This window comes from Cylas formicarius, unplaced genomic scaffold (genome assembly GCF_029955315.1).
Source record: "Cylas formicarius isolate icCylForm1 unplaced genomic scaffold, icCylForm1.1 PGA_scaffold_4__25_contigs__length_36172078, whole genome shotgun sequence".
NCBI classification, from domain to species: domain Eukaryota; kingdom Metazoa; phylum Arthropoda; class Insecta; order Coleoptera; family Brentidae; genus Cylas; species Cylas formicarius.
This window is the reverse complement of record NW_026844334.1, coordinates 25,802,382-25,822,669: the sequence shown is the minus strand read 5'-3', so window position 1 is coordinate 25,822,669 and position 20,288 is coordinate 25,802,382. Positions and strand designations below refer to the sequence as shown.

At 33.4% G+C, this 20,288-nt stretch overlaps 4 protein-coding genes across 9 annotated transcripts; 1 reads left to right on the top strand and 3 right to left on the bottom strand.

Moving 5' to 3' along the window:
* Positions 1–3,797: 3,797 nt before the first annotated feature.
* LOC132700772 (dynactin subunit 4) lies at positions 3,798–7,497 on the top strand. Its single transcript, XM_060668297.1, has 8 exons — positions 3,798–4,012; positions 4,068–4,314; positions 4,366–4,511; positions 4,574–4,739; positions 4,788–4,971; positions 5,024–5,231; positions 6,123–6,349; positions 6,400–7,497. Exons 1-8 carry the CDS (start codon positions 3,884–3,886, stop codon positions 6,593–6,595), a joined length of 1,503 nt encoding a protein of 500 aa, XP_060524280.1. The 5' UTR covers positions 3,798–3,883; the 3' UTR covers positions 6,596–7,497.
* A 12-nt stretch (positions 7,498–7,509) lies between these two features.
* On the bottom strand, positions 7,510–9,379 carry LOC132700775 (small ribosomal subunit protein uS11A). The gene is made up of 3 exons (XM_060668302.1): positions 9,251–9,379; positions 8,815–9,059; positions 7,510–7,782 (listed from the first exon to the last, which is right to left on the bottom strand). Exons 2-3 carry the CDS (start codon positions 9,049–9,051, stop codon positions 7,564–7,566), a joined length of 456 nt encoding a protein of 151 aa, XP_060524285.1. The 5' UTR covers positions 9,052–9,059; positions 9,251–9,379; the 3' UTR covers positions 7,510–7,563.
* Positions 9,380–10,385: 1,006 nt separating this feature from the next.
* Positions 10,386–12,652, bottom strand: LOC132700774 (major facilitator superfamily domain-containing protein 9-like). Of its 4 annotated transcripts, none has more exons than XM_060668301.1 (6): positions 12,080–12,652; positions 11,867–11,956; positions 11,679–11,810; positions 11,495–11,624; positions 11,224–11,433; positions 10,386–11,152 (listed from the first exon to the last, which is right to left on the bottom strand). In XM_060668301.1, exons 2-6 carry the CDS (start codon positions 11,912–11,914, stop codon positions 10,434–10,436), a joined length of 1,239 nt encoding a protein of 412 aa, XP_060524284.1. In that variant the 5' UTR covers positions 11,915–11,956; positions 12,080–12,652; the 3' UTR covers positions 10,386–10,433. The 4 variants fall into 4 exon arrangements, with proteins under 4 accessions (XP_060524284.1, XP_060524282.1, XP_060524281.1 ...); XM_060668299.1 differs by having other exon boundaries at positions 12,023–12,651; XM_060668298.1 differs by having other exon boundaries at positions 11,867–12,022; positions 12,080–12,651.
* Positions 12,653–13,178: 526 nt separating this feature from the next.
* LOC132700654 (2-oxoisovalerate dehydrogenase subunit alpha, mitochondrial) lies at positions 13,179–15,805 on the bottom strand. Of its 3 annotated transcripts, none has more exons than XM_060668119.1 (6): positions 15,606–15,805; positions 14,617–14,855; positions 14,260–14,561; positions 13,680–14,028; positions 13,355–13,621; positions 13,179–13,303 (listed from the first exon to the last, which is right to left on the bottom strand). In XM_060668119.1, the coding sequence occupies exons 1-6, from the start codon at positions 15,663–15,665 to the stop codon at positions 13,228–13,230; spliced, it is 1,293 nt and encodes a 430-aa protein (XP_060524102.1). In that variant the 5' UTR covers positions 15,666–15,805; the 3' UTR covers positions 13,179–13,227. The 3 variants fall into 3 exon arrangements, with proteins under 3 accessions (XP_060524102.1, XP_060524103.1, XP_060524105.1); XM_060668120.1 differs by having other exon boundaries at positions 13,680–13,995; XM_060668122.1 differs by having other exon boundaries at positions 14,674–14,855.
* Between the last annotated feature and the right edge of the window lie 4,483 nt (positions 15,806–20,288).

Sequence of the window (20,288 nt, the reverse complement as noted above, 5' to 3'; positions counted from 1 at the left end):
ATTCTAAATATATTATAAATTCGAAGTCATTTTTTCGCCAGAGGTCCATAAAAGAAACTTAATTTGTTCTTATCCTAGGGTGGCCAATTTTATGGTTAGGCGGGTAATGCGTGATTGTGTGTTGATTTCATACAATTTTTTTTACGAAGAAGAAAGTTTCTTCACTGAGATCGTAAATGCGAAAGAAACAGTTTGCAAAATATACCTACAAAGTGGTCCATATTGAATGTCCTGTAAATAGATAAGAATACTGCACGAAGTTTGGTAGGTGATCATAACATGTAAAATTTTAAATATATTTTTAGAAATGCAACGTTGTCAGGTCTACGCGAAATCAATAACAACTTTCTTTCGAAACATTACAACAAATTCAAAATCAGTATACTTGCTTTATGGAGGGTAAGATTTTCGAATTCGGTACTGGTTTGAACCTAATTCCTAAAGAACGGAAAAGGAAATATGGAAGTGACGAAAGATTAGACAAAGTGAGAACTCTGACTCCTTTTTTGTAGTTAGTTTTGACTAGTTAGTTATCAATGAGTACATTAGTGGTTTTGAAATGTCTTTTCAAGTCAGGTGCTTAACAAATCGAACACCAAACAGATAATAGCAAATCATCGATGACATTGCAAAATTTTAACAAAATCTTTCAAAAAATGTAAAACATATTATAAAAAAGCTGTTTTGTTTTTAATATTTCACACCACGTTTATGGACATATACACTAAGCATTTCATACGTTTATATAAACTGTCTTTCTTTTATTTGAATGAGGAATCTCTAACCATAAATAAAAAAAGAGTTTTTCAATTTTAATAAAATGGAACTTTTAGTAAACCTGTAATATAGTGAGATATATACAGAGCCTAGGTAGATGTTAACAAGTTATTTATAATTTTTGATAATATTCAAATCTGCCATAAAACCTTAGAATACGTGTTTAATTTTACATTCCAAACTTTAATGTGGTTTTGTGTTTGAATTTTATTAGGACTTGCGCAGCTAACTTCAAAATTTAAACTGCTCAATAAATATATATTAACATAGATAAAATGGTATTCAAAGTATAGATAGAAGATAGAAGCGCTTTTTCGTAAGCAATGTTTACTTATTTGATAAAAAGGTATTACGAACAAAGTTCCGAATATTTATTTTAATTGATTTAAATAGCATCTGGTAGCTCCAGTATCGAAATGAAAAATGTTAATTGCCCAATTACCAATTTAAATATCGACGATTCATTTTCGCTTTCGACTCGGTAGTTGAACTTAATTTACTTTTTCCTTTGCTTTTTATCTTATGCAGCACGCACTTAGTTTCGTATGCATTTGCATAAAACCTCTTTTGCCTCATAGATATGAATTCGAATCTGTAATACAAATACATGGAGAGAAACAATAAAGTGTATGCATTACCTGGGAAATGCGCGTCATAGGAAAAAAGTGAATTGTATAAAATTTTTGCTCAATAAACGCAAAAATTCGATGATAGAAAAAGATCAGTGTTTCTTTGTTCAGTAAAAAGATAAAAACGAAGATTTTCGGTTCACCAAAATCCAAAGCAAATTATCGCCAACAACGTATTAAGAAAGATATAAAAATTATAACATGTTTTCTTTATTCGTTTTTTATCAATTTCGAACATTTTGCAGGTGTTGAATGAAATGATGTTTCGCAGAAATTCACCTAATAATAATTGTTTTTCGTTTAAGGCTTATTCACCTAGGTATTAATATAAAATGGTGGGGGTGATTCAATATTTTTTTAACAAAAACAAACTTGGTCTGGTTGAAAAAAGAATTTGTTGCTCGATTTATGTTCATCTGATCTTAAGAACCAAATTGGTCCACTTTCTTTTCATCAATTTGGTAATACATTTTTTTAACGCAAGTCTTGGTGACGAATAGTAACTTGTACACTGATGCGGCCACCCTGTACAGAAGGTGACAGGCAATATCTACAAGACCACTCGACCCGGGGGAGCTTTTTTTCACAAAAATCAAACATTTTCCAGTCAGTAGAGGTAGAGATTTTCCGAGTGTCCATATTTTTGCACGTTTCCATTTTTTTGAGGGGTAGAAATTATTTAAACAAAATATTCGGTTTGGTACAAATTAAAACAAACATAATTGTATGGAACACTTAATGATGTTATATTATTTAAATAATAATAGCGACCGTAACTATGGTAAAACTGATGCACCTCAGGTGGTTGTGATTCGTACATAACGAAGAATGATATTCCGTCCATGCCCCTAAATTCCACATACTAACTTGCGTTTGACTTTTTGATATTGTATATGTTAAGATGCATCCAGACACAGTCGTTCTGTTTCCGCCGTTTTTAAATAAATATACGCTGCGGGTTGATTTTCTCGAACATTCTCTACGACGGCGAATCACAAAATTGTCAATTTTAACTACCTTTTATGTTGCCAGGTGACTCACTCAACAGCTTCTACAGTAGATATCAGGCCCAATAATACTATTTATCTCTTACATGGCCTTCTATAGTTTTTATTTGGAGTTAACTATTGAAACGCCCTTACACTTTGTAAAACAATTAAAAATTTAAATAGTTAAAATTTAAACTATGTATTTCTTAGTGGATTTTTGTAGTGCAATTTTCCAGAAATTCTGTTTTTTCTCCCCTCCCCCCCTCAAGCTCAACATTTTTTGGGGCAGAGAATGAGAGAGAGAGAGAGAGAGAGAGAGAGAGAGAATGAGAGAGAGAGAGAGAGAGAGAGAGAGAGAGAGAGAGAGAGAGAGAGAGAGAGAGAGAATACGTTTTGCTCTCGGCTGGGCCAACTGATAGAGGGAAAAAAAATAAATTGAATATATGTAAGTATATGCTAACATAAAATTACAAATATAACTTCATAATATACTAAATAAACTTCACAATAAAAGGACAACAAATTAAAAATCATTAAAATACAATCAACTGGGCAGAGTCAAGTAATTGATTTACTTCAAAAAATTTATATAGCCTCTCTTTTAACAGGATTTCAAAAACTTTAGAGAAAACTACAATGATAGAGATAGGACGATAATCGACCAACATTTGTATTTATAGGGTGCCTTAATAAAAAGGGACTGACGAATTCATCACCCTCCGAGGGGAGCGGAAACAACAAATATGAACACTATTCAAAAAACTTTAACGGATAGCAAAAAAAACGTCGCTGACCATTCGGGCCCATCCGGCCTCCCTACCGCCGTGAACAGGAAAAAACCTTTAAAACTAACACAGACTAAACACTAAATCCACTCAATGGGAACCGATTTCAAAGTTTTTGGGGACGATTACAATTGATTCTGTCGGAAGCGAAGTGAGATTAACCCGCCATGTCCAATGCTCACGACAGCGGCAGAGAATGAACCATGTCGAGCTGCCACAAGATGTGCACGCGAAATTACTTGTACCTGACTATTTAAAGAAAATCCCCTAAGTAGAACAATGATTTTAATTGAAAATAATATTAGCAACTATCCTTTTTTTTCTATTATACAATGAGCTCGCGTCTTTACTTAGACCTCTGCCCAGATTATTCCATATATCGACGAGTAAATTAGGCAATGTTTGCCAGTCATTAAAATCGGACACACAAATACACGCAAGGCTCCCGGTGGGAATGGAACCCACAACCTCCGACAAGTCAAGTTGGCAGATCTAACGGCTTAACGACCGAGCCATCCTCGGTCCCCAACAACTATCCTATTCATCTTGTAGGATGTCTTCGGTCTGTCATCAGTTAAGGTCTGTGGCATGGTTTGACAGAGTTTTCCCTTCTGTGATCTGTGGTTATGTGTCACTTAAATGAGATCAATCTTTAGAACCTCAGTAGTTAATTTTATTTTATTATTATAAAAGTATCTATAAAATGTCTTATATCACAGGTCCAGAATACGTTCTCTACGCCTGTACTTGTGGCCTTTTAAAGCCTATCACTCGTCTATATTTATGTAGATATTGCAGCGAGTTACGCTGCCACTTTTGTCTCTGTCATGAGGTACACAATAATATCGAAAGTAAAAGATTTTTGACTTAATATAAAATTATTTTAGGTCGATACAATCTTCTGCGGCAAGTGTTCAGAAAATATTCCATCGGCCGAAGCCCGGATTAAGAAAAATCGATGTGCTAACTGTTTTATTTGCCCCAGCTGTCATCAGGATCTTTCTACAAGGAGCGCTGCCAAGGGACCTGTAAACCCAGATGATGCGAAATCTCCTATTAAGAAGACTCATTACTTGTGTTGTTACTTCTGCAGGTGGAGTTCCAGAGATGTGGGAATCCCAGACCAGCCCTCTGGTATTATTTTAGTTGATTATAGTTATAGTATATTAACTATTGTTTTTTTAGCAACTGGAGGATGGCCAGTGCGTGAAAATGTACACGCGAATCATCTTCAAGAATTGCTTGATACATATAAACAAATGATGTCAGCAGGTAAACAACAAAAGGAAAATGATAAAAGGAAACATAGAACAAAATTTGTCAGTTACACGGTATAGTATATTGTCGATCAAAAAGGTCTACTAAGTCTTTATCATGTTTTTATGTTACATAGGATCGAACAGGAGTCACAGCATCAGCACTTAGAAAACGTTTAGGTTTGCCTGATGTGCCCCACACAATGTTAAAGCAGCCAAAACCCCCCGAAAGTGCTGTAGCCAAAACTGAAGTTGAGGACTTACCAGATAATATCTTTACCAAACCTGTTAATCTTTTAGAAGGTTGTAGTGATTATTGGATAAAATTAAAAAGTTAAAACTTATTTTTAGTCACAACAATTGAACAGAGATTATTGCAACCTGAATCTCAACCAGAGACTATCGACAAGTTGTTCCCAATTCATAAGCAGTTGTCTATCAAACAGTCTTTGAGGTGTCGTCGATGTGACCACAATGTCAGCAAGCCAGAGTTCAATCCAAATTCGGTAAAATTTCGAATTCAGCTATTTGCTTTGTAAGTAGAATTTGTTGATTAATAATCAACTCAATGAATCAATGGTTTTTAGTTACCACATTCCGGAAATTCGCATAGTGACGATTGAACCTTTAAGGGCCGGTATTACTTCTGAACTTATTTTAAAGTTTACAAATCCAACACAGTATCAAATTAGAATTAAAATTTTGGACTTGGATTTGGGAGGGCAGGCCCTTCTGTGCGAACAAGCTGCAGAGGAGGTTGCAGAAAGTTTAGAGCAAACCTTATCTATGGAAGAAGTAAGTATTAATGCTTTTCCAAACTAACATATCTTACAAATAGCAATTATTTGAATTTATATGTTTGCCAGTGATGATGTTCTGTTCTATGGTGTTTTTTATGCTCTTTCATTATGATGAACGTTTTTTTTTATTTTTTACTAACTACTACTCAGTTTTATAACAAGTGACCAAAAAAAAAAGTAAAAAAAATTGTCAAGTTCATATCTATGCCACTAGGGCATTATAGCTATGGTCCGGTAAATAATGCATTTTACTAAAGCAGTGTTTTATTAAAAGCTGATAACAGAATATGGCCATTGTAATATCTAATTCCATAACTATAACACCCTCTAGTGGCATGGATATGAATTGAAAGTTATTTTCAGTATTTTATTTTGATCACTTACATTTTTAAAAATTTTAACGCAAGTCTATAATTTGTGGTTTCGAAGATAATTTTTGTTGACCCTATACAAGGATTGTTTCTTTGACGGTGTAGGATGTACTTGATGCTTCCTAAGATAATTTTGCAGTAAATAAAATTCCCAATTTAGGCTTCATGCTCAGAAGAAATCGTAATTTTGATAGAATTCGGTTATATAAAGAATAATATCAGGGGTCCAAACCTCATCTCTAACAGTAATTTTAAAAAGCTCTTTTCTGACCCATGACGCAAGTAGTATAAGTACTAAAAATTTATTGTTGACTGTATTATCGGCTTAGATGAATATTTCTAAAAACTTAAAAAAATATGTTTTTGGCACAGTGCCCTAAGGATTACAGAATTGGCAAAGTTTTGTGTGTTGATGTATTATAGAAAATTTAAGACACATGTTTTTATTTTGCAGGTGCGCTCTGTTGTGCTAATTTTCTTGGTAAGTATTCAATGAAATTTTCTTTTTTTTTTAGAAACAACCGACCTCTCTTCATTCGTTGCCACTATCTTCGAGCCAACCCAGCAGTCTATTGAGCTTATCATCCAAACAACCTTCAATTACAATCAAACCCAGAAAAATTATTCAAAAAGTGAACTGCGATATTGCAATGCCAGAGAGTTCTTTTATATTGCTGCCAAGGGATGATGCAGCTGAATATGACGATTGTGGAGATCCTCATAATATAGAAGATGATATTAAGTATGAGGGAATGAATTCTTTCTGTTTTTTCTCTACATTTCTTTTTTCAGATTGGTAAAATTTAGAAAATCCAACAAAGCATTTATAAAATTGGCTGCAACTCCAAAAGTTGATGCAGCGTTGAATGATGAAGTGGTCTGTGGTTTTACTATATCTGCTGTGGCTGTGGACTCGGAGTCCTCCCACAAATATGATCACAAAGTGAGGGTATTTGTAAGATTAGGCAATATTGTTGGTTCTGGGTGAATAATATTGTAATTTATTTTAACTGTATTTAACACCAAACTTAATCTTGTAATGATTAATTTTTTGTCTTTTTGAGATTCATTTAATTTAATAAATCAGATAATAATTATTTGTTTTCTTTTGCTCATTAACCAGTTTAGAAAATAAATGATATAACAATACATGCAACTAGGGTAGGATCGCAGTTATAAAAGGAACCCAAAAGAAATTTCACATAAAACGGTAGTTTGTGCCAGAGGCTTTAGACCTCAGCATGCCCATTTGATCTCTTTAAGCTCATGCCTTCTTTATCATGTATTTTTAGCATTCTAATTAGTAAGGTGATAAATTTTGGATATCAAAACAAGATTACCCAAAAATTATATAACTGCAGCGCAAAAAATGAATGAAACTCTTAAAAGCATTTCACATAAGCTCATTCCAGACAAAAAATTACTTGGGAAAAAGTACATTGACTGTGCTTTTCTTCAAAAAAAATTGCGATTTGGTCTACTCTTTGTATTTGAAATACCCTGTAACGCTATGAGATAATAAAAACAGAATGTTAGATATTTTTACGTAGCACCCACAGGCGTACTCAATTTTTTTGGAAAAATTAGATAGGAGTCATTTATAAATGGAACACACTCTGTATATTTTTTAAAAATTTCATTGGGCCTTTTATAAGTTTTTCAAAAATGTTAAATTGTCTGGATATATTACTATTCTCTACCTGCTATTTTATCCTAATTTTATTCCACTTTGTTAATGTTAATTTTAGAAAATTATTTTTTTATTTTTCTAAAATTGTTTTTATTCTAATCAAAACTAAATAGAGTACTTTGGTTAACTATGTTAAGTGAAATTTTGTGTCAATATTAACTTTGTAAGAGCTTGTAGAAAGGTTTACCACATAACAGGAAAACAATATATAGTACCTTAGCCATTGTTTTTATTTCAACACAAAGATACAAAATCAAAGTCGTAACTTACAACCTACGACCTCTGCGACCGCCCTTTCTACGAGTCGAGTCAGATGGGATCGGAGTAACATCTTCAATACGTCCAATTTTCATATTTGAACGGGCTAAAGCTCTCAAAGCACTCTGAGCTCCCGGACCTGGAGTTTTCGTTTTGTTGCCCCCCGTAGCCCTCAATTTAATGTGAAGTGCTGTGATTCCCAAAGATTTGCACTTTTCAGCTACATCCTGCAATAAAGGAAACTAGATTTGACGCGCTGGAGCTATTAAGGCTTTATTCGGGTTTGCGCCAATGGTGTTCTAGAAGCGGTCACTTTGCAAAGACAAGACGTTTTGTTAACAGGACCGTTTAGAGACCAGCAATTTGGCGTTTAAGTTTATTTTGACACAATTCTAGGACTGTTTTAGAACCAAACCAGTCAATGTTGTTTCAAATATTTTGGAACTGCTTTTTCTTTCTCAAGTACTCACAAATAGGACCAGAATCTTCTGTTTTTTTAAAGATGGAAACTTATAATAAACAATTAATTCTGGACAAATACAAGAAATTCAAACAATCTGAAGATTCAAATTTCAACAAGAAAAATTTTAAGTCTATTGACGCAATGCTACACTTCTTTAATTATTACTTTTGCTACTTTTACTTATTTCAATAAGAGAAAACATGAACTTCAATTAGTCAAATTTTATTAGTGGCATTAGTTAATTATCTCACTGCCCAGAAAAAAATTGGGGAGCTAAAAGCTAACAATCTTAACTTACACCTGGTATTTCTCAGCTGAGGATAGTTAAAGTGGAAATTATAGCATTTTTACTGTTTTAAATTTAATTTTATTGATTGGAAAAGAAATTCATCGAAAATTATAGTAGTGATGAAAAGTGTCTACATATTACTATGTTTTTGGTAGGTTGTGATAAAATTTATAAAATAATAACTTGCAAAATCTTTCTTTTACTCTATTCTGTGCAATACTGCCCCTCATTTGTTCCAAGCATATTCAGATTTCTTTTAATAATAAATCCACTGTCCACAACACAAAGTGCCCCTTTATTTGCAACATTTTATATACCTTATAAATTCAGACGGTGGCAAAATGCTATTATTTTGTAAATAAAAAGCACACTATTTTAAATTACTGAGGGGCTAGACCAATAAAATCGTCAGCGTTTTGATAAAAGGACACTTAAATAACATGAAAACATCAATAATAAGCTCCTTCCTGTACAAAATTTTCAACAATCCTTAATAAACAAACTTACTTGAGCAGCTAACATAGCAGCATAAGGGGAGGCTTCATCTCTGTCGGCTTTTACTTTCATGCCTCCAGTCACTCTAGAAATGGTTTCCCTTCCAGACAGATCAGTAACATGCACAAATGTATCATTGAAACTAGCAAAAATATGTGCTACGCCGAAAACGATTTCGCCCTCGCGAACCTGGGGTCCTAAGGACACTTGAACTTCCTCTTTCTGAACTTTTCCCTTTCGTGGAGCCATGATTCAAACTAAAAAATAGAACAATTGTTCCCGTACCTCAACTACCTAAAATGTCAATCTGTAATCATCGCCACCAGTGACAAACATTTTCATAAAAATTAGTTTTTGAAGAAGTACCGCTAGGGCAACAAAGAAGTGTAAAGTAATATTTTTGCATTCGTACGGCTTAATTTTCACGTTTTAGTAAATGAAAAAATACCTGCAACGCCTTTCTTTACAAAAAGCTTTTGAAGAGGTCGCCACGAGCTAGAAACTTTGTCATTTTAATGTCAAATTTAAAATGTACAGAGATAAATAAATGGTAATTTAACACGTTTGCAGATTCTTGCTTCCCGATAAAGCATAACCGAGTGTGTGACGTACATGTGCCCTCAATTCCAAGATTTGTCTTTAATTACATGGGTCTTTAATAGCAACTTGCTATGCGAAATTGATTGCATTAATCCAAAATAACAGCAGCAATACTTGCTACATATTTTATGTTGGGAGTATTTTTGAAACAAAAAAAGTTACTTTTTTTAGGAATTTATTATACATTTCGCAAGGTACCTTCGATCATCCTGTTAAAAGGTTCGATAGGAGGGAAGCAAAGACCGTTTTTTTTTCTCCGCATATATTTTTAGAGAATATTCGTTGGGCCATGTACCCAAGGGCAATAGTCGTCACCCAGTTGCGCCAAATACTTATTTAAGGAAGCATTAGGAATAACAGTTCCGGAAAGCGTAATTTTACGAAAACATTTTTCTAGGAATGAACAACCACAGTTTTGTTTTTAATTAATATGAAGGTTAATAACCATATGGCTACTAAATATATATAGGCTCTGTCTATGCTGATAATACTGGAACTTATGAAGCAACGATGAAAACATTTTTGAGGAAGTCCATTCAACATGAGCATGCACAAGATTTAAAATCTCGTTTTTAACCAAGGAGTCTATTAGCTAATTGATTCAGTGAGCGAAATCGGCTCGTCCTAAAGTATCAAGATGAGATTTATTACAAACAAAAATGGTTATTCTCCACATAACTATTAGAACATTGAATTTCTTCGTAACAGTAATGGCAATGGCAAAACTATAGATGCCAGGAGAGTGCATTAGTAACCATCCATGCATAATCCTTGATCAATGTCGCATAAGGGCGACTTATCTTGGCAGGTTTGCTTATCTCTATTAGTTTAGTGATACATAAATGAAGATGAATTTGTCTGCCAATTTTTATTGACGGAAATATTAAAAAACATAGACCAAATCTTGAGTCATTTAATAATAAATTCACACAAAAAAAATACGGACAGGCCCTATAACAATAATCAAACAGTATTTCAATGTATGGGTAAGTTAACAAAACAAGAAATATCACAGTACGCATCTTACAAAACTAGTTTGTCAAAACCCTTTTTTCAGATAAAGCCATTGCTTTTAATCTTAATGACACAAAAACCCCAAAAATTGCTGGAATTACAGCCACAAGAATCACAGAGTGTTCTCCAAGCTTATCGGCCAAAATTCCACTCAGTAATGGTGTGATAAACCTGGAGATAGACATAACACTGTTTGAGGCTCCTGATAATGACCCTCGATGCAATCCTGAAGTTTTTGCTAGTATCAATTCCATAGTAACTACTCGCAACACAGTAGATGAAAAAGAGAGTGGTATTAGGGCAACAAGAAGTATATATAAATTAGGAGCAATATAGATTGTCAAGATACAAAGAGCTAGAATAATAAAAAAATGAAAAATCCTTGACAAACAATCACCACTTTTGTATAACCCATTTATTTTGTCCAAAAAGAAGGAGGAAAAAAGACCAATGGTGCTAAAGTAAGATATGACATAGCCTATTTGCTTTTGAGTAAGGAGATATGTCTCTTTAAGTAGCAAAGACTGGTTAGTAAAATATGTGGAAACTGACAAACCAAATAAAAAACGTAATAAAAATGGCTCATAAAACTGATTCCAATCAATGGTATACATATCTGCAGCAGATTTTCCTAGTTCATGTATGACTTGAGTAAACAGATTTTTTTCTAACTCTTCTGTGGTGTTGTGGTTGTCATTTTTCTTATTTGAAACATCTGGTAAACATAATATCAAACCTGGAAAAGATTAAATAGGCCAATTAAAAATTCCGATTGTGAAAATGTGTGTGTGCAATTCAAAATCTTACCTATATTAATGAAAAACAATAACATCGTAAGCAAACCCACATACATGAAGCCATTTTCAAATTCTGCCAAATGACCTCCAATAAATGGTCCAAGAATAAAACCTAATGCAGATACTGCATTCGATTTTCCAAATGCTTCAGTCTGATTTTCAATAGGTACGATATCTGCTATCACAGCCTTGCATATGCTTTGAATGTGCTTAACACAACCTCAACATATGAAAAAGAGTTCCTAGACATAACAATTCACATTTTTGTATTATTTAATTACCTAATACAATCCTTATTGCAAAAATAAATGATAGGGAATCTGTGACACCCAATAAAGCATAACAGAGTCCACATATCAGTGATACTTTTACCAAAACAGATTTTCTCTCTTTGATGTCACTCCATCCTCCCTAAATATTTAAATAAAATATTCTATTCAAGTGAAGTACTTAATAGAGACTTACAACTACAGGACCTGACAAAACCTGAACTCCTGAATAAACAGATGAAAACACACCCACTAGTGTATGAGAAGCGCCCAAACTTCTTAAATGCGTGTTTAATACAGGAAATATTATCCCAATAGCAAATAGATCCTAAAAAAATGGTAGGACTTGGAAAATTTACCAACATTTTTGGGGCAAATAAATACCGTAAAGGAAATTAAATATATCACATTTAGGGCATTCTGAATTTTCATCCTGTCCTAGTTTACAACCAGTATGTCAATGAAAGAGTCATCCTATTAAATTAAGAATGGAGGTCTTAAGTGATAAACTAGATTAATTCGCTAGTTATCATTATTTACCTAAAATCCATTTATTTAAATTTTTCGAAATTATCATAACACATTAATGTTCCATGCCTTAGATAATGGAAACATTAACAACCAAAAGCCAATTCCTTTCTGGACATTACATTTCATAGAAATGTAACCTGGTTTCGCATAACAGGTTACTTTGAATGGTTGAATTTCAGTCAGCTGTTTGGTCGCTTTTTTATAAACGCTTAATTGGGCTAATCTCAAATTTCCGGCATCTGCCGATGAAAATTTACCGATAACAATTCTTTTACTCACACAACACCTCCCGGTGGCTCCCGGTGGGAATCGAATCCACAACCTCTGGCAAGTCGAGTTGGCAGGTTTTACGCCTTACGAATCGAGCCATCCTCGGCCCCGTTGGGTCGTTTGTCTTATTTAATTTTTGGAAATCATGAAACTAAATCACAGAAAATGTTGAAACTGAACGATATACTTTGTGCCTTTTTAAAATTTACTTGTAATTATCAAATATATTTAAATTGGGAATGTAAGGTATTTTCAGTAAAGTGTAATGATAATTCCGTAAATTAAAACAAATCTTTACGAAAATCAGAAAATCATTAGTCATTAGGCATTAGTCTAACGCCAGTTTGTGAGGTCACGCATAACTTTCAGTTAGTTAATTTCAAGTATATTTAGGTAACATCGCCTAAAGTCATGTTTGCTATTATTCTATGGTCTCTGGTCATCCAAATAAAAGCATGGCGTTCCCTTGAGGGGGCATTGAATGTTTTACCTTAAAAACCGACGAACTAGAGCCGGCAACATTGGATTGCGGTCAAATGTTTAACTCCTTCTTATACTTGGGTGAGCTTTTATAATTTAACTTCAAGGAATTGAATATGTATTTCTGGTTAGTTATTAATTTGTTTACCCCCCGTAATTTGTGTGCCGTTTTTGTAGATGAGACGACAATGGAAACCCTTTGGCTTTAAAAAAGGACTGGTTTAAGATTTTTTTATAATATTCTTTTTTGGTGTTTGGCGAATAATTTTTGCAGAATAGAAATATCACTAAAAAGAAGAGGAGAAAATAATGTTCCTACTATGATATTGCTATGTTAGCCTAGAACATTGATGGTAAGCACGAACGACTTAAATGAAACAAATTTCACCAGTGGCGTAACTAGTGAAAGAAACTGACTCAACCAATTTTTAATTTATTATAAAATAATATATAATCATAACGAATCAGCTCACAAAAACATCTGTGGGATAATGTTGCTTGTATCTTTTAAGATGATCTTCCATATCAGCCTTTTGTTTTCTAGAAACGATAGTATTTACGACGTAATTCATATATTTTCTAGTTTCTTACTTGATGTGTTGCGGCATAAATTTATAAACGCCTTCATACATTTCAGTCCACCTGGGTTTCAGTTTTTTTTCGCCGGCGTTGAAAGCAGTCAGCACATTTTTTCTCGATTCCTCAATCAGAGCTTTTTCTTGTTCGTCGTTCCATAAATTTTTGGTTTCCAAATAATATCGCAATTTTTTGGTTGGATAGTCATTAGTCGCCCACTGCGATACTTCTGTTGGCGACCTATAAGCCGAACTGTCATCGGAAGTCGAGTGGTCTCCGACTCTACGATATTTAAACAGTTAGTTAATATAATCCCATTCGAACAAGATCCTTTTTAAACCTGTATGTAAGCGCCTCAATCAACACCGGTTTATTTTGTTCGCTAGCGTAGTTTTTCGCAAATTCGGTAGCCTTGTAAACCGCCAAAACGTCGTTCCCGTCAACTCTAATTGTGTTTATACCGTACCCAGGCCCCCTGGCGGCGATACCGTCGCCTCTGTATTGCTCATTGACAGGGGTGGATATGGCGTACCCGTTATTCCTGCAGAAAAATATAACCGGACAGTCGAGCGTTGCAGCAAAATTTAAAGCAGCGTGAGCATCTCCTTCAGATGCAGCTCCATCGCCGAAGTAACAGATCACTACCTGTTTCGTACCTAAAGCCAAACCAAAAATCACCATTCCAATATCTGAAAAACGAACCATTTTTGGAGCCTAGTTTACAAGAACCTTTATCTTTATTTTAAGATGTAGAATACCTCTAATTGACGTACGTCCAATTGAAGTGACATCTAATTACTATTACTATTTCTTATTATTTAATCCTATTAAATATAGGTATGGTGTAAATGGTAAAGAAAACACAGTTCTGTAACAGATTTGACGAAGAGATTTGTGCTTTTGTATAAAAATTAAAATACCTTTTAACGCGTAAGCAGAGCCAACAGCTTGAGGCATTTGCGTTGAAAGCGGACTGGATATTGTAACAAAATTCAATTTTTTGGAACCATAATGAACAGGCATCTGCTTTCCTCTGCCGGGATCGTCAACGTTGCCGTAACATTGATCGACAAACTGCTGAAGAGTATATCCCCTCCAGAGTAACACCCCAACTTCGCGATATTGCCCGTAAACTACATCTTGAAGCTCGAGTGCGGCGGCACTGCCAATATGGGTGGCTTCTTCTCCGTAATTTGTCATGTAGAAAGATATTCTCCCTTGTCTGGTATGTAGAAGATGTTACACATAGAACAGAGCATATGACACCACATGTATACCTCTGAGACTCATACAAAACCTTATCCATTGAATTTAATAATACCATATCTTTGTACATTTTGAGTAACGTTGCATTTGGCAATTTGGGATCTTCGGACGGAACCAGGACGTTGCCTTGCCTATCCATGACTCGATAAACCGGTATCGGCCCATATGAAGACGGTTTCGTAAAATACAGTGATTCTGTCCACGATGTTCTTGCGCCAGGAAAATCCGCTACTTTCGTCGAAAGAAACTTCTGTAATTACATTTATTTATTAAATGATTTTTTTATAGTAAACAATATACAAAAAATTACACTGACAGTAAGATGATGGTGTGTTTTCTATTCCATCCCAATTTGAACGATTTTTTCATCTAGATCTAGAGATGTTTGAATTTTTTGCCAGTGAACTCGATCTAAACGGAAGTGTGAGGCAAATGTGATTTAGAGGGAGACTAGCAGTCGTGGGTATTCTTTTCTTTGTTACAGCAAATAAGTATAATAAGAGAGTGTTTTATATTATTTCCCAATTTTTCTACCTGATTGGTGTTTTTGATGGTGGTTGGAAGATGTGTTTATATTACACCAATTGCACATGATTTATTTTTATTTTATAAATCAATAATAACAAATAAATGAAAATATTAAACAAAACACAAAATAACCATAAAGCGAGTTACATAAATAAAATTATATATATATATATATATATATATATATATATATATATATATATATATATATATATATATATATATATATATATATATATATATATATATATATATATATATATATATATATATATATATATATATATATATATATATATATATAATCTTCATGTAATAATGAAACCGACTACGCCACTGCTTTCCGAAATGAACTTGGAACTCGGCGTAATTTTGTTAGGTTATTCGTCAGAAATTCATACAATGAAATCATTGAATTATTTGTATTATGTATACATATAATTCAGCAGATGAGATACATTTTCTTGCTTACCTGGTAATTCTTTTGCTTATTTACTTTCGTGAGAAATCTAACAGTTTTACTTAAAACCATTTTCAACGGGTTAGGAAACTTTCACTATTTAAACAAATGGAACAATATGTAAACCACTTTGATGACGCTATGATAATTGCTGATAAACGAGGTTTTTGTTTTTGTCGTTTGACCTTAAGAAAATTTGATTCATGGTGAATCCGAACGAATGACATACATCTGTGGAGAATATACAGGGTTCTCGGGAATGGTAAAAGATACTGGATGCCTCAAATTAGCAAAAAATGAAAGGGCCTTATTGGTTCTTGACGAAATAACCATATGACTTAAAAACGTGTTTCGACTCTTGATAGCGTTGTAAGTTTTTGTGTTATAAAGAATTTAGAGTTTTATTGAGCGAGTGATCGGGTGATATTCCATTTTAAAAAATGAAATGGTTTCTTGAGAAAATAATCATATGACTTAAAAACGTTTTTCGACTCTTGACAGCGTTGTAAGTTTTTGTGTTATAAAGAATTTAGTGTTTTATTGAGCTAGAGAACTTTTTCATATTTGGTAGACAATCATAAGAGGTGATGATATTTATTTTCGAAATATTTTGGTGCAATTATATTCACAAAATTATTTAGAAAATATGTTCAGCATTGAATTATTAATCAACCCAGACAATATATATATATATATATATATATATATATATATATATATATATATATATATATATATATATATATATATATACAGGGTTTTTCACTTAAAACTCCGCACGCCAATAAGTCCAAAACGAACAGAAATATTTAATTTATGTAAAAAGTATTCAAAGTGTGGGGTCAAGTAGATATTTCCTAAAGTTTAAAAAATTCGACGCCTGCAAAGAGCTGGGCGTCGCGACGCGTCGAAAAATTATTCGATTGCAGAGACTTTGGAAACACGCGCATACAAAAGTACATATTATTTAACAACTTTTTTGTTATTTACTCAAACTTATTTACTTTACCTGTTTCTAAGTTATACCGATTTAAAGTAAACATTTCTTGATTAATAAAACATGTGATTAACGCTTATTTTTACAAGTATGCCATGAATGTTAGTTACTATGGCAAGCATTGTTATCGCAGTTGTCTTAAGTGCAATTACAAACAATAGATTTCAACTATTTTAGTATGATTTTATTTATTATTTTTTATCGATTTAGTTCTGATAACATGATAAATAAATGAAAAAACAGTAAAATACCTACAAGTTAATAACCAAAATTATTATTGCAATTAACTACATAATAAGACATTTCAAAAATTTTTTTCAAAATTATGTCCATCTGCTCGAACACAACTATCAAAAACTTTTAACAGATGAGCTTGGGTCACTTGTAGGAGAGTCCTTCTTGTGATAGCGGCACACGCTGCACTAATTTTGTTAATGAGATCAGCCATATCTTCGATAGGTTCTTCATAGATAACGTTTTTTAGGTAGCCCCAAAGAAAATAATCTGGTGGTGTAATGTCCGGGGACCTCGCCGGCCACCTTACCGGTCCATTAGTACCAAACCATCTATTGGGATATTCTCGGTTCAAATACCTCGTTACTATTTGGGCATTATGTGCAGGCGCTCCATCCTGCTGTAGCCACATATTCATTCTAGTGTCAAGAGGCACTTCTTCTAATAGTTCCGGAAGTGTAGTTTGAAGATATCTTAAATAGCGATCTGCATTTAAAGTTCCTTCGTAAAAGTAAGGTCCAATAAGGAATCCATTTAATATGCCGTACCAAACATTGATACTAAAAATTCGTTGGTTACCTCTTTCTGTAATCCAACGAGGATGGTTTTCGGACCAAAAACGACAGTTGTGTCTATTAACGATTCCATTATTTTGAAATCGACTTTCGTCGCTCCATAAAATTTTCGAGAGAAAATTTGCATCTTGGCTATACAAATCGGACAATGTCGCTAAGAAATACATTCTTCTAGCATAATCGCCTGGTTCTAGTTTATGAACTAGTTTACTTTTGTACGGGTGAAAAGAGTTTCTATGTAGAATTCTCCACGAAGAACTTATGGTAACACCGGTATTTTCTTTTATCTCTGATAGGGTTATCTTGGGGTTATTATCAGCAGTATTTTCATCATTTGTAGCCGTCCTGTTCCTATCTCTTTTAGGTTTTATGAAGCTGCCATATTCTCTTAAGTTTTTACATAAACTTGAAAAGGTTTTTGCATCGGGGACTCTTCTATGCGGATAACGCCGTGCGTAAACTCTTTTTGCTTCTCTACAATTGCATCTGCATTCTCCAAACACCAGTAACATGTCTACTTTTTCCTCATTGCTAAATTGCACCATTTTCACATAATAATTCTTAGTTTTTTTTAAACCGAACAAATTTGGATATTTCTTGTGACAAAGTGACAAATTTTTGATACAGCAATAACAACTTACGTTTGTAATTGCACTTAAAACAACTGCGATAACAATGGTTGCCATAGTAACTAACATTCATGGCATACTTGTACAAATAAGCGTTAATCACATTTTTTATTAATCAAGAAATGTTTACTTTAAATCGGTATAACTTAGAAACGGGTAAAGTAAATAAGTTTGAGTAAATAACAAAAAAGTTTTTAAATAATATGTACTTTTGTATGCGCGTATTTCCAAAGTCTCTGCAATCGAATAATTTTTCGACGCGTCGCGACGCCCAGCTCTTTGCAGGCGTCGAATTTTTTAAACTTTAGGAAATATCTACTTGACACACACTTTGACTACTTTTTACATAAATTAAATATTTCTTTTCGTTTTGGAGTTATTGGCGTGCGGAGTTTTAAGTGAAAAACCCTGTACATATATATATATATATATATATATATATATATATATATATATATATATATATATATATATATATATATATATATATATATATATATATATATATATATATATATATATATATATATATATATATATATATATATATATATATATATATATCTATATATGCTGACATTATATTCCGGGATATCATCCGTTCGCTTGTTGAACTCCGACTGGAATCCTGCAGACGTTTCGCCAAAATATCACTTGGCATCTTCAATGCTCGCGCTCCGAAAACACTTCGAACTGTTTTCGGAGCGCGAGCATTGAAGATGCCAAGTGAGATTTTGGCGAAACGTCTGCAGGATTCCAGTCGGAGTTCAACAAGCGAACGGATGATATCCCGGAATATACCACTTGTCCAAAATCTCTCGACATCTTCGGTCCGTCAAAGATAAAATTCCATATGAGATGCCAGAAGTTTACAGCATTCCATGCATATGCGGCAAAGAATACATTGGAGAAACCGGACAAAAAATATCAACTAGGCACAAAGAACACGAAAGAGGGTTACGGCTAAGACAAATAAACTTAGCAGCTGCTGCCGAACACAATCACGAAACCGGTCATAAAATTTTATTTGACAAAACTAAAATTCTTGCATGTAATCAATTCTTCTGCCACCGAAAAATCCGGGAGTCTATAGAAACTTACAAACAATCTAAAAATATTAACCGCGACTTAGGTCTCTACCTGTCACGGTGTTTATGCCCCTCATATATAAGCAGGTACAGAGTAAAATGCGAGCCGGTTTCAGTCAAGCTCTGAACAAGCCAACAGCAAAACGTCAACAAGTTGCAAAAACCGACGCAGGGGAAATCCAAAAGTTTTGTAAAAAGTATTACAGTAGCCTGTGGAAGATTCTTTGAAAAATTAATATTAGTATTCATTTTCAATTATTAAGTTGTAAAAAAATGGTGTAGATTTCACTTTTTATGCAAGTGCAATATTTGTGGCAAACATATTGCATTAAAATTAATCAATCGGGCGACGTATTAAAGAAAACATCTACACAAAGAAATTAAGTTTAGCAAAGAGCTTTAAAAACTAACAAATCTACCAAAACAAATATAATAAAATAAAAATATAAAACAGTTCGCAAGAAAGTCTTTTCCAAAATATGGCGAAAATATGAATCGCCTTATACCCGCTGTGCACCGTCATGTTAAAAAGGAGAAGCGTGTCCTAAATACGATATCTATTTATATGTACTTTAATACACAATCAATCGGGCAACGTTGCTCGGACGCTCAGAAATCTGCGCAATAAATGAAAAATATACACAAGGACGCTGGGATGCTGGAATATAAAAGTTTTCCCGTGTATATTGGACGCTAGCAACTCATCTCTATGAAAGGACGCCGACATATTAGTATCACAAAACTTCATAAAAATGATCTTCATAAAATCTGGCCTAAGGAAACCCAACGCCATCTCGTTTACCAAACTTAAAAATATTCACTTGTTAAAGTAGGGATCTTGAAGAAAACGATACTGGACGCTAAGAGAGCGATCCATGAAAGGACGCTCGGAAGATAGCGGGATCTAAATATATATATATATATATATATATATATATATATATATATATATATATATATATATATATATATATATATATATATATATATATATATATATATATATATATATATATATAGATGTTACTAACTACAAACATCTCCGGCGCTTTTCAAAAGTTTATAGTTTATTAACTGTTTATAAGTTATCTAATATAATAAAAGGTAATTTTGTTTTGAAGTCAGTGCAGAATTTGTAAAAACAGTTTTTCAAAGGTTTCAAAGGTAGTTTT

What these genes read in the sequence shown, in the direction of transcription:
- LOC132700775 (XM_060668302.1), bottom strand. Translation starts at nt 9,051, where the DNA reads ATGGCTCCACGAAAGGGAAAAGTTCAGAAAGAGGAAGTTCAAGTGTCC. An exon ending in CTGCTATGTTAGCTGCTCAA is followed by an intron (nt 7,783 to 8,814) that starts GTAAGTTTGTTT and finishes CCTTTATTGCAG; the next exon opens with GATGTAGCTGAAAAGTGCAA.
- LOC132700654 (XM_060668119.1), bottom strand. Translation starts at nt 15,665, where the DNA reads ATGGTTTTAAGTAAAACTGTTAGATTTCTCACGAAAGTAAATAAGCAA. An exon ending in GTTTTGTATGAGTCTCAGAG is followed by an intron (nt 14,562 to 14,616) that starts GTATACATGTGG and finishes TCTACATACCAG; the next exon opens with ACAAGGGAGAATATCTTTCT. An exon ending in ATTGAGGCGCTTACATACAG is followed by an intron (nt 13,622 to 13,679) that starts GTTTAAAAAGGA and finishes TAAATATCGTAG; the next exon opens with AGTCGGAGACCACTCGACTT.
- LOC132700774 (XM_060668301.1), bottom strand. Translation starts at nt 11,914, where the DNA reads ATGAAAATTCAGAATGCCCTAAATGTGATATATTTAATTTCCTTTACG. An exon ending in TTTTGTCAGGTCCTGTAGTT is followed by an intron (nt 11,625 to 11,678) that starts GTAAGTCTCTAT and finishes TTAAATATTTAG; the next exon opens with GGAGGATGGAGTGACATCAA. An exon ending in TGCAATAAGGATTGTATTAG is followed by an intron (nt 11,434 to 11,494) that starts GTAATTAAATAA and finishes TCATATGTTGAG; the next exon opens with GTTGTGTTAAGCACATTCAA.
- LOC132700772 (XM_060668297.1), top strand. Translation starts at nt 3,884, where the DNA reads ATGTCTTATATCACAGGTCCAGAATACGTTCTCTACGCCTGTACTTGT. An exon ending in AATCCCAGACCAGCCCTCTG is followed by an intron (nt 4,315 to 4,365) that starts GTATTATTTTAG and finishes TTGTTTTTTTAG; the next exon opens with CAACTGGAGGATGGCCAGTG. An exon ending in CAAAATTTGTCAGTTACACG is followed by an intron (nt 4,512 to 4,573) that starts GTATAGTATATT and finishes TATGTTACATAG; the next exon opens with GATCGAACAGGAGTCACAGC.